The following is a 16,528-nucleotide window of genomic DNA, read 5'->3' as shown; positions in this document are numbered from 1 at the left end:
TTTAACATTTTGTTCATAGAGAAAAAAACACTGGGAAATGACATGGTGTGGTGCCCCCATTGTTCAGTCATTTGCCCTAGCAGGACTGGTGTATTATTTAAGATGGGTTTGAAGTGGGATACTGTATGTGCTTGCTGGCTACAGCTGTGGCTGCCTTTCAGTATACAATACAGAACTGCAGTGGATGAAGATGAGTCGCCAACGACTGCCCATCTGAGCCTTTCAGGATTCTTTGAGAAAGCCATATCATTTGATAGGATTGAAAAAAACCAGCTTTATGCGAAAAGCCAAAAGAGATTTCACCTGGAGTAAAGAAGGCTGAAACTTGGAGCAGTTTATATCTGCAGCTGGTGCATTATTTGTACCACTTGTATAAGCATTCCCCATATATCTGTATGACAGAGAGAGAAAAGCCTAGTGGCAAACAGCCAAAGTGTAAACATTTTCCAACTGTCTCTGTAGTTGTACCTGAAACATCCTAAAAAGCATCTCCTCTGGCTGTAAGCAGATATCTTACCTATATGTGGAAAATCCACATACTCAGACTTGTGTAATGGCTCCCAAAAATCCCAGTTTCTGCGTATGGTGGCAACTCTAAAAAAAAAAAAAAAAAAACCAAAACACCAAAGAACCTGGGTTCAAAGTATGACCTGTAGTATTTCCCATGCTGAAAAGGAGCACACCTCTCAGGTTGGATGCAGTGAAATAAAAGCAGCGAGGTGTGATAGATGGCAGGTTACTAATTTCAACCAACACCAGGTATTATAAAGTGTGAAGCAAAGGCTGAGAGACAGTTGCCATTCAAAACGGATAATGGCCCTTCAATGTTCTGCTTCCACATGGGCATTAGGAACATAAACCAGTGCATGAAATAACAAGAACAGGCATGCATTTCCAGGCCTTATGGGCAGGAAAAGATGGGGAAAGAGCCTGGCATAAAAACCACGATCTATCCCCACTGTGAGCCAATCCCTAGTGGCATTGTCATCTTATTAGAAATAACTCAGCCTGATGCTAAATTTCTCAACTGCAGGTATCACTGAAATGCAATTCTGGTCATTCAACGTAAAATATATACATACATGTGTAATAAATACAAGCTGGCTGCAGCCATGTAGCTGTTCTGTGCCCTCCCTGTATTTTCAAAACTTTGGGCTGAACAGCCTTGGGAACACTGCACATAGTGCTTAGTTATATTTAAAGTCAAGCGATGGCCTTTTTGGCTGTCCCTGGGCCATTGATCCAATTTGCAGCTATTAGCATTCAGATGAAATAACTAATTAGGTGGAGTGTCAGACAATAATTGCAAAGCAAACCACTTAAACAGCGTGGTTAATCTGTGTATTAATCTACTGAAAATGCTCCTAATACTGATTTAATTGTTGGGTCTTTGCTAATCTGGATTGTAGTTAACATTTTAAAAATAAATGTGTTCTCTCATTGATGCGGAACGCATTTGTATGGCAGTGGTTTTGGCTATCGATATGAAGCCATAGGAAGCAGTTAAATGAAGTTTTGGTGTGCATGTCCCTCACTTACATTGGTTCCGTACTAATATAACAACACGGGCTTCGACACAATTTGCCTCCTGTTTTACAGCACAATTAAGCCCTCTGGAAGTTAGGATTAAAATACATGTTTCTCTATCTGTCTTTGCACCATTATAGCAAAATAATCCTATTCTCCCCCAGCCACCATACTTAATTAGGTTTTAAATTATCATTTTCATCACCAATTTTCCCCCTTCTCTGCTGCCCTGAAATATTGATTCCTGGCTGCGTCACTCATCCAGCTGCCAAAAAAAGAAAATTATAGCTATTGCCAGATGTTAATTGAATGCTGTAAAAGTGATGCATGACTGAACAGCTCGCGCTGTACTCCCGATTTACATTTCTTGTCACCTCGGCTATCATAATATGGGTCTTTGACAACATCTGTGTTTCTAAGGTGTTATTTACTAGTGCCTCTGATGAAATGCCATTTTGTTCCTTCTCCTAAGTGGCCAAAACACCAGAAAAATCTATTAGTTATGTCAGCATTCCCACACTGAAGACATGTTGTTATTTGTGCTTTTTTTCCTAGAATTGCCAATGCAGATCTTAAAGCCAGCAACTTTTTCAGACACCGCACACTACCCCTTGCTTTTGGTTGTGTAAGTTCTCCCTTGTCCTTTCTTTCTGTTCACATTGTTAGGGCAGCATGGAAACCTTGGGCATGATCAGAGACTTTGAAGATATGTTTTGTACAATGAATGCCCAACAACTTTAGCACCTAAGTCCAAAATGTTGGCCCCTACCCCCCATCTCAACTCAGAGCTGGGAGAGGCTATGCATAGGTCCTTTCTCTCTTCCATGTTTGAGCTTTCAAGAAGGTGCCTAGTGAAATCCTGAAGAGTAAATTGTAGGATTTTGTAAAGTTGCTCCACATACACTCTCAATTCAATTATTTTGGAGGCAGAAACAGGAGAGGGACGAATAAAAGATGGATGTTGACTTTCTGTTACAATGCTTAAGGCACTCACTATGGGCTTAACAGGTAGTTTTAGAATGGGATGCAGTCAGCCTTACTACAGCTTAAATTTTAGATGCCCTCATGCAGCAATCCTTCCCACGTACATGCTGGTGTTCCCTGAAGTGACAGTAAAGAGAGAGCTAGAAACCTTTGAAGATCTCCACAGTGTTAGCATTTATATTAGGTCAGTAGGATTTTCTCCTGGAAGGCGTAGCAGATGGGTATTTCTTTATGCAACATTTAGTAATAATAATACACATTACTGAGGTTTTTTCTGGCAATTTGGAAAGAAGCTGAGGAAGGGAAGTCACTGACCTTGGAAGAACCTGCTTGGCCCTGCTTCGTCCCACTGCATCACTTGCTCCCTGACAGGGAGCACCCCATGAGAGAGAAGCCTCATGCAGGAGGGATGGATCCCTGATGAATGCCTGAACACCATCCTGCACATCCCTCCATGAAGGACAAAAACACTGCAATAAGTGTGTCGTTACATCACAAAATTACTGCAGAGAAAATGTACTTCATTATACAAGTGCTTGAGGAAGATTGGTACTCATCAAGCTAACAGCACTTGATTAGGCTGCCTCTGAAGCTGGATGTGCCTGGGTCTCACTTGAATAAATGCAAATGACTGAAGTCACATGCACATTAAAATCCTGCAGTGAGTTGCCTGATGTCTCCAAGAACCCCAGAAAGGACAAGAAGTAGATGGAAGTGCCAGTGGCTCTACAGTAATCCCCATCCTAAAATATTACTTATCATCTCTTGATTTTTCCTAGCTGTCTGGTGAAGTGGGGTCAATATTTCTAAAGAATAAAGCAGGACCGGGCTCTAAGCAGAAGGGTGAAGAGTGAGACTTGCGCACCCCTTTTACCCTTACCCTTACCCTTACCCTTACCCTTACCCTTACCCACCAATTTTGTGCCAGCCCGGGCATTTTTAAGCTGTTAGTTTTATCACTTTAAAAGCACTCTTTCCCTCTGTACTTGTGTGAAGCAGTGGTGACAGAAGTGATTGGCAGCTCCGTCTACAGCCACTGTTGAGAAGCCCATTGGAGAGGGAAGATCTGGACTGGGTGAATGTGGGCAGTAAATGAAACCCCAGTGCTTGCCAGTAAAGGAAAAGAGAACTGATGTCTGCAAGTTTCATCCAACATATTTTGGCAGTGCCAGCACTCCCCAAAGCCAGACTCCTCACAGAAACCCCTCCACCAGAAAAAATCCCTGTAGAAAATAGCTATAGATTAGAGCAGGCATAAATGAGGAAAAATCATCTGACCTCTGCGTCACTGCCCTGGTTTACTCACAGGAGAAATCCTGACTGGTTAGTGATATGCTTGCTAGGTTTGTTCAAAACTCAGTTAACACAGCAATAGTTGCTGTGCAAGGGGGGTGGCAGAAACCAGCCTGCACCCTCCACCCCAGCCTCAAAACCTATCCCACACAGCCAGCCTTCTGCATATCATCGTTGCAGAGACTGGTTTCCCCTTCTTGAAATCTTCTCTGCCTTACGGTGCATGCAGGAGCTGCTGGTCCCCATTGCCACAGCAAGCTCTTGGCCCCAGGGAGGGGATTTGGCCTGTGCTTGGTGCCATTGCCTTTGCTTGATGCCTGTTTCTGTTTCAGAGACGGGACGCCTGGCAGCCAGATCGTAACAGAGAGATTCGAGGTGACATGGGAAAGCGTCATGGTCAGCTCTCACAATGCCATCGTGCTGAAGTTCGACGGCCGCGGGAGTGGCTTCCAAGGCACTAAGCTATTGCACGAGGTTAAGAGGAGACTGGGCCTTTTGGAAGAGAAGGATCAGTTGGAAGCTGTCCGGTGAATGACACTGTTATCAAAGAAATTAATTCATTAATCATAATTAACCCAAGACTGTCATTAGTCCTGACTGCTTTAGTGGTGTGTGGGGTAGAGCAAGGAGATGGGAGGGAAGGACAATGTAGTCATACAGTTGTGACCAAGTGATGGATTGTGAGAGAGAGCTCATGCCAGACAGTGCAGAGGGAGAAAAACAAGCCTTAAACAGAGCTAAATTAGAGCACTGTATCACGTGTTCAAAGCCTATTTATTTTTAGCTCTGTACAGTCATACAGCTACAAACAAGTAAGCTTCAATATCAACTCCTACATTAATTTTTTGCTGCTCTGGTAGTTGGAAGAAAAATCCATCTTTAAACCCTTAAACTTTTTAAAACAGAAAAAACAGTGCAAAACCCTAAATGTTAAGTCCTGTCATATTTGATTTATTTTGCACATAATCATGCTAAAACCGCTATCAGAATAATGAAATAGCATGAGCTTCATTATGACACTCAGAGGTAGTGCAGGTTATTTTTTTCCATTGCTTGGTCAAATCCAGCACAACAGGTTGCAAGATTAAATCAAACAGAGACTCATGTGAAAGCAGCATGTAGCAGTGTGAATATAGATTGTCTACACCGTTTCTCTGTGGCCACCCCAAATTCAAGCTGATAAAAGTCACACTAGGTTTGCTATATCTAAGGGAAAAACATTTTTAACTCATTGTTTCTCCTCTCTCATGTTCTAGGACAATGCTGAAGGAGCATTACGTTGATAAAATGCGAGTCGGTGTGTTTGGGAAGGTAATGTTTTCCTGTTGTTGCTCTGTGCTGATGTCAGCTGATGTGACTAAGCAGCTGAGCTAAATCCTGATTTATTGAATATGTCAGTGGTGACTTCTTTTTTATTATTTATTTTTTAGATAGACTGCTTCTTGCTCAGAGATGTTAAAGATGAAAGCTTTCATTTTATCAATGTATTAGTCTATTTTTTTTAATTAACTTCCCAGTACAAAAAGTGACTATTTGTCAGAAAAACGCTGTCAGATAATTATTTTTTCCCCTTGCAAACTTTCATTTCATTTTCATCTTGTCCCTTAAGGTCTTTGGGGATGTAGGTCGATCTAGCGCATGTCCTACAAGTTACAACAACAACATTGATTTCTGAGGCTGATTCGCACCCCAGTGTGCACCCAGTAATTGCAAAGTACAGAGCATTTGAAATGAGAATGGGCCTGCAAGTAGAAATTGTTTGTTGTGGGAGATACAGGCTTAGAGTGGGCAAAGAGATCTGTACATACAGCAGCATCTCTGCAGGAAATTGTTAACAGGCTGATGGCAGACTCTGAAATTGTAATGTCCGTTTTAAATAATGAAAGACTGGGTTAATATTCTGGAGAGGTAACATAACTGATTAGACCAACAGCCATAAAGTGGGATGCAAAGAGGCAAGCCCTTGGGCACACAACCCTCCTGCCTTCAGGAGAGTGCAGTGAGTGCAGAGCTCATCTTCAGCCACATCTGCCAAAGCCAGGGAGGTGTCCCTTGTTTTGTGTTTTTTCAGGGCAAGGTATTAAGGGCTCTATAATGGCTGAGAGTTTGCTGCAAGGTCTCAGCTGCCCTGTTTCTGTATCCAGAAGCAGCAGTGCCTCATGGCAGGACTGCTGATGCCCCTGCCCACTTTGTGTTCCAGGATTATGGTGGCTACCTGAGCACTTACATGCTTCCAGCCGGTGAAGAGAACCAGGTGTTCGCCTGTGGAGCTGCTCTTTCCCCACTGACAGACTTCAGACTATATGGTAAACCCCATCCCAGAGCCCACAAACCCTCTTGCTGACCGCAAATGATGTTTCTGCCCTAAACTTTCCCAGTTAGCTTCTCTTCCCTCTGCAAGATCTTGCCTGTTTTGTTATGTGTGTGTTCTTAGGATGGGCTATAAAGCTTTTTATCCCACTCAAGAGCAATTTTGCTGGCACCAGAGGGACCAACCATGGTGGTCAGAGTAATAAAATAACTTCTCTTATTCACTCCTTGTAAATAAAGGAGAATTAGCTCTAAACACCTCCAGCCTGTCCAGTGGTACAGGACACCAACCTGTACCACTGCCTTGAATGTGCTTCTTTTTTGCCTGAACCATCCATCCGTGGGAGCTGTGGTCCAGCCTGCCGGCCTCATCCTCTCTCTGATGGCAATACTCCACTGCATATGGTGGTCCTTTCTCTTAGGGACACCAGTTGCCTTTGCACTTAGTGCCAGTGAAAATCAGGGGACTGCCGGGAAAGTCAGTGATGTTAAGACAGCCTTCAGGTCCCGTACAGTTAACCCTGAGCCCAACGGGAGGTTGCAGTAGACTGTTGATGGAGATGGTCCCGTGTTAAAAGAGAAAGGACACAACACGATAGTGCTCTTCTCTCATATCTGGGTTGCATTAGGTAAAAAAAACCCAAAAAGCTCTTCTGTGACTTATTTAGAAACTGTAAGTACATGGTGGCAATGAAAGACCATAGTATTGTACATCTTCTTAGTGCATTTTCAGAAACTTTTAGAAATATGTCCTATGTAACTAAGGCAATGTTAGAAAATAAGATCTTTTTTAGCATTTGCAGTATTTGACTCAGAAGCATCAGTATACTCACTTATGACTGAAAGAGATGTTTTCTTTTTTTCCTTTTCAAGCTTCAGCCTTTTCTGAAAGATACTTGGGTTTGCATGGGATTGATAACAGAGCATATGAGGTAACTGCATGGACATTACAGTTCCTTAATAAAATGTGAACAGGGTTTTAACTCTTCCTCAATGTGTTCTCTTTTGGGGAGGGAGAAGGATATACAAGATGCACTCACTAGTAAAACTCTATGTTTAAAAGGCAGGAAGGTGTCCTTTAGCCTGCATACTGCTTTTGTTGTTAATAGTAATGATGGATTTGTTTTTTATTGATTTGTCTTCATGTCTGCCTCTCTAAATTGGGTAAATACAGTTATTCCAGTTTTACAGATTGAAAGAGCTGAAGCTGAGTTACTCTCATGTGCCCAAGTGAACACAATGTCACAATCTCCTTTAAAGTTCATCCGAATGGTCTTGCCAATTTGATTCTCTCTGAGGTATAATTTTTGACCCAAAGTCAAGTGAAGATCAGCTTCTCTTGACTTTTTCAATGCAAGCACAGACGTGATATTTCAGGTAGGCAGAACTCTATGCCAGAGTTGAGCAGGACATGGAAAAGGAGACATGGCACCAGTTACTGAAGATATTGTTTAATATGTGTGATAGGATTGGCGTCTTCTTTCCTTCAATTACATGAAGGAAAAACCTAATAAAGAACAGTCACACAAACAATGTTTGCTTAAACAGAAAGCGTTGTAATGCCTACTAAGCCTTGTCTTCAGCTAGAAGACACGAAGGCAGCAAAGGTTTGAAACTGTTTTCCTACAGAGAAGGCGGGTTGCGCCCTCTGCCCCTGCAGGGAAAGCTTTTCCTGGCTATCTAAATACTGAGTTCATTGTCTCTCAGATTTTGCACTCATGATCTCTCGATTGTTTCAAACTCTCTTAATCCATTTAGAAATTTGAAGGCAGGTCAGAAGAGGTGAAAGCAAGGGAAAATATTCCAGAATGAGAGCTTTGTGTTGCCACATGCTCTGTGCATTGAAAAGCTGGCCGAAGCAAATAGTGGTACTTTTGGTTGACTTGGGATTATCTGCTAGGAACAGCACCTGAGCTCTCTGCAGAGCATGGCACTGTTCTGGGTAGGACCCTAACTGATAACACACCTCCTACATGCCACAGTTGAGCCATGAGTTGCTTACGGAGAAGAACTGTTCCTAACCATGGACCTGACATGAACTGTTTGAAGGTCACATAATCCAAGACTTGATGCAGACTCCTAAAAAGCTGTATTGCTGTGTGGCAGGTTACAACTGAAGGAGCAGAAAGGAAGGAGCCATATAGGGGAGAACAGAGTGCAAGATATGTGTCTACACTGTCATGAGACTTAAGCATCACAGCCAGCAATCTGAGGATGAGAGAACTCATTAATGAAGTCCAGCAATAGAGGGAAGATAAGAGGGCACCCTTTTAAAATTTTCAAACACTTTCGACATCCATACAGAGTGTGGAGCTTCAAGAAAGCCAGAACAGGCCTGCATCAACCAAAATTTCTAAAAATTTACCTCTAGCACCAAAGAAATACTCAGGCCCACTTCTTATGTTCAGAATTGCTTTATCTTTTAAACAAAGAGAGATACACATACCTGTAATGTAAAATGACAGTGACCATAACTTAATAATACATGCCACCGTTTTTAGCCAGCTAATTTGACCTCCATAGCCAGGCATGGAAGGTCCTGTTTCTTTTGGAGATGCATTTGTCTATTTTCTGTTGAAACCATGTAGGAGAGTGGGAAGATGAAAACGGGTAAAAGATAGGATTGCTAAAAGGGTGTCTTAACTAAAAAATACATTGTCATTTAAGCAAAACAGAGCTAGGGCACATGCATTTAAACAGTGAAGGAAACATGAATTTAAGTTGAGACAGCTTCTTTCCTGCCCTCCTATAAAGCAGTAACATCTGTGATTATGAGACACACATATCTTTTTCCACTCCAAGACTATTCTGGAGACTTTTGGAGTCTCCTTGACACTTGCATTCTTCTGAATAATGCAGCAAAAAGTGTAGAAGTCCTTCATTTCTCTTACCCAGTACCATTTGCCATCACTCAGATTTGTATTTCCCCTGTGCATCTGAAAGACAGTTAGGGGCAAAGGCATTCTCAGCAGTGGACACTTGAATTTAGTATCAGATCCTCCCCTAGGCTGTCAGAGCTCATTGAGGTTGGCTTTCAAACCACACCAAAGTCACTTCAGGTCTCAGGAGAGTTCTTGGGCATAGGCACCTGTGCACACTTTTCATCGGTGTTTTGTATTCACTGGAAATTCACTTTGACATTTTCAATGTGTTCTGCAGTTCAGGCTTTTGGTGAACGTTAGCAGAACAGAAGAGGGTCTCTGACCTCTCCTGCTGCTCATACTGAGACTGGAAGGGTGGGTTCTATTTTACCTCCAGACTGATTGAAGTAGCCAAGAGAATATGCTGTACTGGTGTCTGGTTGTTATCCTTGTGATGAAGTATCAAATGGAATTAAGTGTTTCTATTTTCTCCAATATAAATTGCTAATTTCTAGCGAGATTTTTAATCTTATTGCAACCTTTACCTTCACAGATCACCAAATTAGCACACAGAGTCTCATTACTGAAGGAACAGACATTTTTGATCATTCATGCTACTGCTGATGGTAAGTTAGCCCATCATTTGAGCTCATTATATGTTTGATTTGGCTTTGATTTTTCTTAATTAAATTTGCCTCTTTAATGATTGTAATCTGTTTTTACAGAAAAAATCCATTTTCAGCATACTGCAGACCTTATCACACACCTAATTAGGGCAAAGGCTAATTACAGCTTGCAGGTACAGTATGTTTCATTTTTTCATATTTGAACAGTTATTTCCCAGTTTGAATTCAAACTGCTGTTATGAAACAAGCTTTGAAAACCCAGCTGCAAACACAGCCTGGCAGTAGAAATAGCACCAGCACATGATGTGTTTCTGTATACTCCCATGCTTATTTGATACCACTGTTTTGGTCTGGACAGTTGTAGAACAGTTATTAAATTACAGTAACTTAGGTTTTAAGAGACATATCTCTAGGAAATTGATGCCTGTTGACTTTCTTTGGGAACAACAGACCAAATTTAGTATGAATTACAGGGAAACAGGGATCTAAATTAAATCAACCAGGAAAGTTAAGGAGAGAAATGTCAAATTTGACAACCCACTGGAAACAACATACTCTGGTCTAGAAAGCCCCTTTCCACCCAATTACATCTCTGGTTTGCTGAATGGCCCATATCCAAGCTATCAAAACTTCCTAAATGAACACATCCACCAGCCATGGGGATGGTCCCTACCCTCTACTACATCCCAAGCCACAACCAGGAGACTGCAGCTAGCTCAGTCTCAATCCATGCCAGGAGCTGTGCTACAGCTCACAGTATAGACGGTTGTGTTGCAGTGCCCAAATCCTCCTAATGCCTGATTTACTGAATACCAGCTCCCTCTGGCTGCATTTCTGCAGAGCTTCATATGATGGGTATGCTTGCTCCATCATGCTCCAAAGACAGGTAGGATGGAGCACAGACACAGGACCTAAGCAATGAGCCCATCACAGATTTGGTCAGCGCTACAATAACAGGTTCCTCGGTACATTCCCCAATGCAGAAGCGTTATACATAGGAGCCTGAAGGCACAGATGTGCTTGATGCACATCAAAGATTAGTTGAGGACTGAAGGGAGGGATCTACATCTTGTATCAAGGTACTCAGAGCACCTCAGTTCTGTCTGCAAGCATCCAGCCCTAGAAACTCTTTTCCCCCATCAATATCCCAGTCTAGACAACCCATTATGATACTCTCACATTTCCTTCAACATGTGCAAAGTTACCTGTTGTCTTTAAACTACTTCATTTCTAGCTGCCCACATTTTTTTTTCTATTTAATTACTTGTCCAGTAAGCTTTATTTTAATTTTTTACTTAATGACTTTTTCTTTAAAACCCTCATTTTAGTCAGTAAAACCTGACGCCATTTCTCTCCACAGATTTGCACTGGGTTTTTTTTCAGTCTTCACAGGGAGCAAGCATTATTTTTAAGTGTGGTCTGGTTCTGCTTAGTCTGAACTTGTTCAGAATGGAATTAAATGGGAAACCCATCCCCAGAAAAGTTCCTTTTGAAGGAAGTTCCAAATTGCACAGAGAGTGCTGTGGTTCCTGTACTACCCTGGAGCTCATGTGCCTCCCTGGGAAGACATGCAGTGCCAAGGAGTTACGGGTTTGCAGGCCACCACAAATTGCAGATACAGGTGGTCAGTCCTGAGACTTTAAGCTCCTAATGCTGTGTATTTCCTTGTTTCTTTGCAGATTTACCCTGATGAAAGCCATTACTTTAGCAATGCAGCATTAGAGCAGCATTTGTACAACTCCATCATCAACTTTTTTGTAGAATGTTTCCAAGTTCAGGACAAACTCCCAATAGCCCCACTGAAAGAGGAGGAGGATGACGATTAACCATTCTTGTCCGTGCTAAGCACAAGGCAGATCTCTCTAACAATATGCAACTGGATCATTTTCCTGAAGAAAGAGATGTTACGTTGTTAGCATGTATTTAAAGAAAACTGAAAGCAGCTCATCTGCTTTACTTGACAGCAACTCCTTCCTAAATGGAAGAACATTCAGCATGGTGAACTCAGCAGAAACTGCTGTCTGAAATTAATCCATCACAACCAACATCTTCTTTTTCTTTTTTTTTTTTTTTTCTCTTTATTTTCTTTTGGTTCTGTTGGCCACAAAGTGACTTTTAGCATGACAGTGGCAAGACATTGAACTTGAAGGAACATCCCAAGAAACTGCTTTGAGGACTGGAAGATTTAATGTCTCTTTGCATTCAAGCAACCAAGCAGTAACAGTGAAATCCATCATCCATATTAAGGTTACTATAGTTAGCATCACACTGTGCAGAAAAAAATCTAACCTAATACATGGAAAAGATTACAGCACAATTATTTTGAAGGATACTGATTCATACATATTTGCCTGCTCTTTCCCATGTTCAGAAGGTTTCTCATTGCTACAGAACACACAAATTCAGTTGTACAAAATATCACTATAGTTACACCGATCTTTACCTTCCTGTAATTGTTTCTTAATTTTGCATAGCTTTTACTTCTGTTTTCATTGGTTTTCATGCTTACCTTATTAGCTTCTCAGCTTGTTCTGGATGGGGAAAAAACATACACTGAATTAACCAACTCATTTTAGACCTTAGGGGTCTAAAAGAGGCAATGAGGGTTGAGGTACCCAGACATTAAAAAAATCTATTAGACTAAAGCAAAGGAAATCTCACTCTCATGTTCCTGGCACAGCCTTTGCCTGCAAGATTGAGTATTTTCTTTGGCAGCCTTGAAAAATATGCACATAAATAAGCTAAATCAGCTTAACATTGAGATATTTTTATTGTACTACAGAAAAATAGGCGACAGTCACAGGTTTTTTTTCTTTGTTTAGTGTTGGAACAATTGGTTGGCAGCCTGTTGGAAAAAGGCTAGATGAGGCTATGGGAGCAGGAATTTGTACCAGATACTTCGCAAATCATCTCATAAAACCATTTAAACAAAACCAATGTGCAGACATTTATTTCACATGCTCTCTGCAGCTTAGTTTTATTCCAGGTCAATGATTAGCACATTCCAAACACGTTTAATTATCTCTTCTGCTCACACTAGTTTTGCTAAGCATAAAAGAAAAAAAAAAAAAAAAAAAGGGGGAGCATTTTTGCTTTAAAATATCTAACACTTCATTATAGCAGTGCAAAGCAGCTTTTAAAGCTTATTATGAAAACATGCAACTCCCAGAAAGAAAGCCAACCTTCATTCACTTCCACTTACCACATCGTAAGAAAATTGACTAGTGTCGCTCCTTGTAAAATATTCTGACCAAATGTACAGCCAGTATTAATACTGTATATTTCATTTTGTTGTATATAAAGGAATGTAAGTCAGTTATTCGTCAGGTCCCCAATCCAATATTAGTCTTGTGTTCAGCATGCATGCGATAACACTTCTTTGCTGATCAGGACTCTTTAGAAGTACTAGCTTGGAATTATAACAATTAATGTAATTTCTTTTCTTGTTTTGACAGCTTGAATGTCAATACCGATTTCTACTTTTTACATAGTACTGTGGGTAAACTCACATCCTGACAGCAATGATGATGTTTCCATTGTGGCTTTTAGTGTGTCTTTTTTATTATCTTTATTTTAAGCTTTGAATGTTGGTTGTACTTTGACCATCATGAAAAATATATTGATAAACCATAGAAATTACCTAGTTTGGTTTTGATTATCCTCTTTAATTTACAGTGCATCGACATTGTGTGAACAAGAACTACAGTATAAATCTGCTTTATCCGGCAAAATGCCAAATAGACAATGAGAATGCTGCGTGTCCAGATTTTGCTACACTGAACAGGCTCAAAAGCCTGAAATGAACTTGACTTGAGAAATGTAAAAATCTGCTCTGTCCACAATCTTTTGTAGAAAGAACTTTAGGATGTGGCATGGTAGTGTTTCTTCATTCATGGAATAAAACATTATTTTACCACCCTGGTTGCTACTGCTGTTATTTAGTGTTAAGTACTTAAATAAGCATCGAATTGCTGGAAGTGCTGTTCCTGTTGAACTGAGCCCCAACTCCAGGGTGCAGATGAAAAAAATTAAAACCAATTTTTATAAATGAATACACATCACCATTTAGTCTGCCTGTAACCTTGATAAATGGTGTCACCATGGTAAATGGTGACTGCTTTTGAGGAAAACATGAAGTAGCACAAAGTGAGTTCAAGGCCAACGTAGCAGTTCATGAGAAGACCCCTACGACCCTCTAGTCTTTGGTAAAAATGCACCTTTCCTCCCTTTCTGCCTGCTGACCTGGCACACAGGCATCCTAAGGGCATCAGCCAGACACCACAGCTTGATCGAAGGGACTTCTGCCATTTCATCCAGTGTCCCTTTTCCCGAAGGTCACTTATGGGTTATGAAGTGGGAACAAAGCACTAAAACTTACCAAGTGTTTCGTAGCAGATTTTCTGCAGATGATTCTCTATCAGGAAAGGAGCAAACGAGGAGGGAGTCATCCCACCCAAATTCAGATATTTGTTCCCCTTCAAGCCAAGAGGACAGCCATATACCTGCCAGTGCCATCCTCAGACACCTCCTTTGAACAAGCAGCAGTTTTAATATGTGCCCATTTTACTCCGCTGGCTGTGAAGACAGGAGTGACTATCCCAGAATGAAACAGCTGGGGGACAAGTTAGGGCCATCCCTCGCTGTCGTCTGTAACAGCACTTTGTGGACTGCAAGATCAGCTGGATGTTCCTACACCTTCTTTACACCTGGAAAGGAAATCCTTTCATTTCATAGATTTCCTGGGAAAATGGAGATTTTTGTTCAAATTTAAAATCCTGGCTATGACTGTACCCTACAATACACTGTCCTCTTCATCTCAAGCAATAACTTCAGGAAAAAAATTAAATCTGCACAAACACCCATATCTCTAGGCCTAATAAAGACATAAAATACCTTTTAACCCTAAAAGACAATCATGTATCCAGGCTGTGAAGCTAAGCTGCCACTTGGAAGTAAAGGGTGACAAGGATGCTTTCCAATGGCACCTGCTGGCTCACTGCACCTCATCAGTGTCCAGAGCGATGGCCCATCAGCTGATACCAACTTGACTGAACCAGATTCACAGGAAGAGAGATCTAGTATTTCACAGCAAAACCAAGAAACTGTTGTGGACACTTACTCTAATCTTTGTTGCCAACAAATCAGGAAGCAAGAAGCTTGAGCACTGGTCCAGGGCAGGCAGATTGTACCAGTACAAAATAGCTTTGCTGTTATTTTGCTTAATTACCTAAATGTAACTAATATTTTTTTTATTGTCCCAACAAATAAAGCATTTCTGGATGCCATAATGTTCAACTGTGGCATCCTAAAGCGGAAGAGAACTAATGAGCAGTGCCCTACTAGTTCAGAAGGAAACCACAAAGGGAAAAATGAGGCATTGCTGGTAGCTAATTAACAAAGCCAGGCAGCCAGCCATGTTTGTAATCATCTATGGGTTCAGGCATGGAGCATATAAATCCATCCAAGCTCTGCCCACAAGCTTGGGCCAAATAAATGCCAAATCTCTGACGGGTATGAAGGAAAAAAAAAAAAAAAGAGTGGAGAAAGGGTATGTGGGATGCTCACAAAACCTTTCCCATGGGAAGACCAGTGGAGAGTGCTGTTAGCAACAGGGAAAAATCGGTGTCTAGTGGGAGAGACCAAAACAACGAGGCTGATGCTGTTATCCTTGTGGAGCTGTGCTGGTACCTGGAGAAGTGCTTTTGCTGTCATGCTCATGTTGTGTCTCCAAATCTTGCTCAGGTTGACAGAGGTAAGGCACTGCATGTTTTAACTTCGCATACCAGGTCGTAGGGCACATCTGCCCTGCAGTCCTTCCTGGGGCTGCCATGAAGCTTCCAGGCATGCTTCCGTGAGTGCTGAGGATACCTTCTTCCTTGCCCTGGATAAATGCTGGCTCACCTTGGTGCTCATTCTTCCCTGAACTTATCTGCTTTCCATTTGCAAAGGAGGAAAAGGCAAAAATGGAAAAGGTAGCAGAAAAAGCTTAAGATCTCAGTTGCCAATTCCTTAGTCATTGCCTCTTATTGAGGCAGCTGTTTTCTTATTTCTGTTTTGTTCTCCCAACTTAAGCTTCAGGCTGGAGGCTCAGAGCAGAGTTAAGGGCACTTGCTAAAACGTGTCTCTTCTTCCTCCATCATTCTGTCTTGTCCCCTTTCAGCATGGTTACAGTCTGAGAGCAAACCCAGCACCCCCTTGGAAACTAGAAAGAGACAAGTATAAAAGCATCATGGTGAGTTCTCCCAATAAGCCATAACCAAAATAAATTTGTTGTTCTAATAGTTAATTCATACTTGGCTAGCGTCCTTTGCTTGGTGCTTATTCTTTTGCTGTGAAGGAATAAGGAAGAGAAGATCCCAAAGGTTAATTACTTGTCCTCCCTATTGCACCAGGCCTCCTGATATGAAGACATGTGCTGGACTGGCTCTCCCACCAGCCAGCCAGCCCTCCATCCACCTTGCAGCCTGTGGTAAGTGCAGAATCATGCAGCTCACAGAGGGAAAAGCAGGGGTGTTTGGGAGGGATGGGAGACCATATCACAATATTCATGTTTTGACAAAGGATAGGCTGAGCATAGAGAGGCCTGTAGACAGTCAGTGTGTCCAGTTGTGGTGTTTCAAGTTGTGAAGCATCCCACCTTACCCTTCCACTGCTCACTGCAGCTGGTGCAGACAGATGGGACTCTATAACCCAGGGGCGCCCATGCCTCTGCTGTTGGAAGAATACATCAGTTTGAAATAGCTCTGAGCAAGACATCACCCATTGCTTACAGCAGGTATCAGGAGCTCACCTCCATAGTGACACAAGCCACTGAGCAAGCAGCATGTACGTGGAAACAAGACTTCGGCTTTCCTCCTTTTTCGCATCTTCCACCTAATTTTGCTGCAGAGCCAAGGGGAAATGAGGACATGTCTAGTCTGCATGACA

At 41.7% G+C, this 16,528-nt stretch overlaps 1 protein-coding gene across 2 annotated transcripts in view; it reads left to right on the top strand.

Annotated features, from left to right (window-relative positions):
- DPP6 (dipeptidyl peptidase like 6) overlaps positions 1-13,523 on the top strand; it is a 327,308-nt gene extending 313,785 nt beyond the window's left edge. For both annotated transcript variants that reach the window (XM_026841734.1, XM_026841733.1), the window contains exons 19-26: positions 2,083-2,152; positions 4,137-4,331; positions 5,061-5,115; positions 6,005-6,110; positions 6,988-7,046; positions 9,529-9,601; positions 9,701-9,774; positions 11,281-13,523. In XM_026841734.1, coding sequence (XP_026697535.1) covers positions 2,083-2,152; positions 4,137-4,331; positions 5,061-5,115; positions 6,005-6,110; positions 6,988-7,046; positions 9,529-9,601; positions 9,701-9,774; positions 11,281-11,427 — 779 coding nt within the window. In that variant the 3' untranslated portion in view covers positions 11,428-13,523. The remainder of the gene's footprint in view (positions 1-2,082; positions 2,153-4,136; positions 4,332-5,060; positions 5,116-6,004; positions 6,111-6,987; positions 7,047-9,528; positions 9,602-9,700; positions 9,775-11,280) is intronic.
- Positions 13,524-16,528: the final 3,005 nt, after the last annotated feature.

This window comes from Athene cunicularia (genome assembly GCF_003259725.1).
Source record: "Athene cunicularia isolate RWA chromosome 2 unlocalized genomic scaffold, athCun1 chr2_part1, whole genome shotgun sequence".
NCBI classification, from domain to species: domain Eukaryota; kingdom Metazoa; phylum Chordata; class Aves; order Strigiformes; family Strigidae; genus Athene; species Athene cunicularia.
The sequence above is the reverse complement of the archived record's forward strand: the minus strand, read 5'-3'. Positions and strand labels throughout refer to the sequence as shown.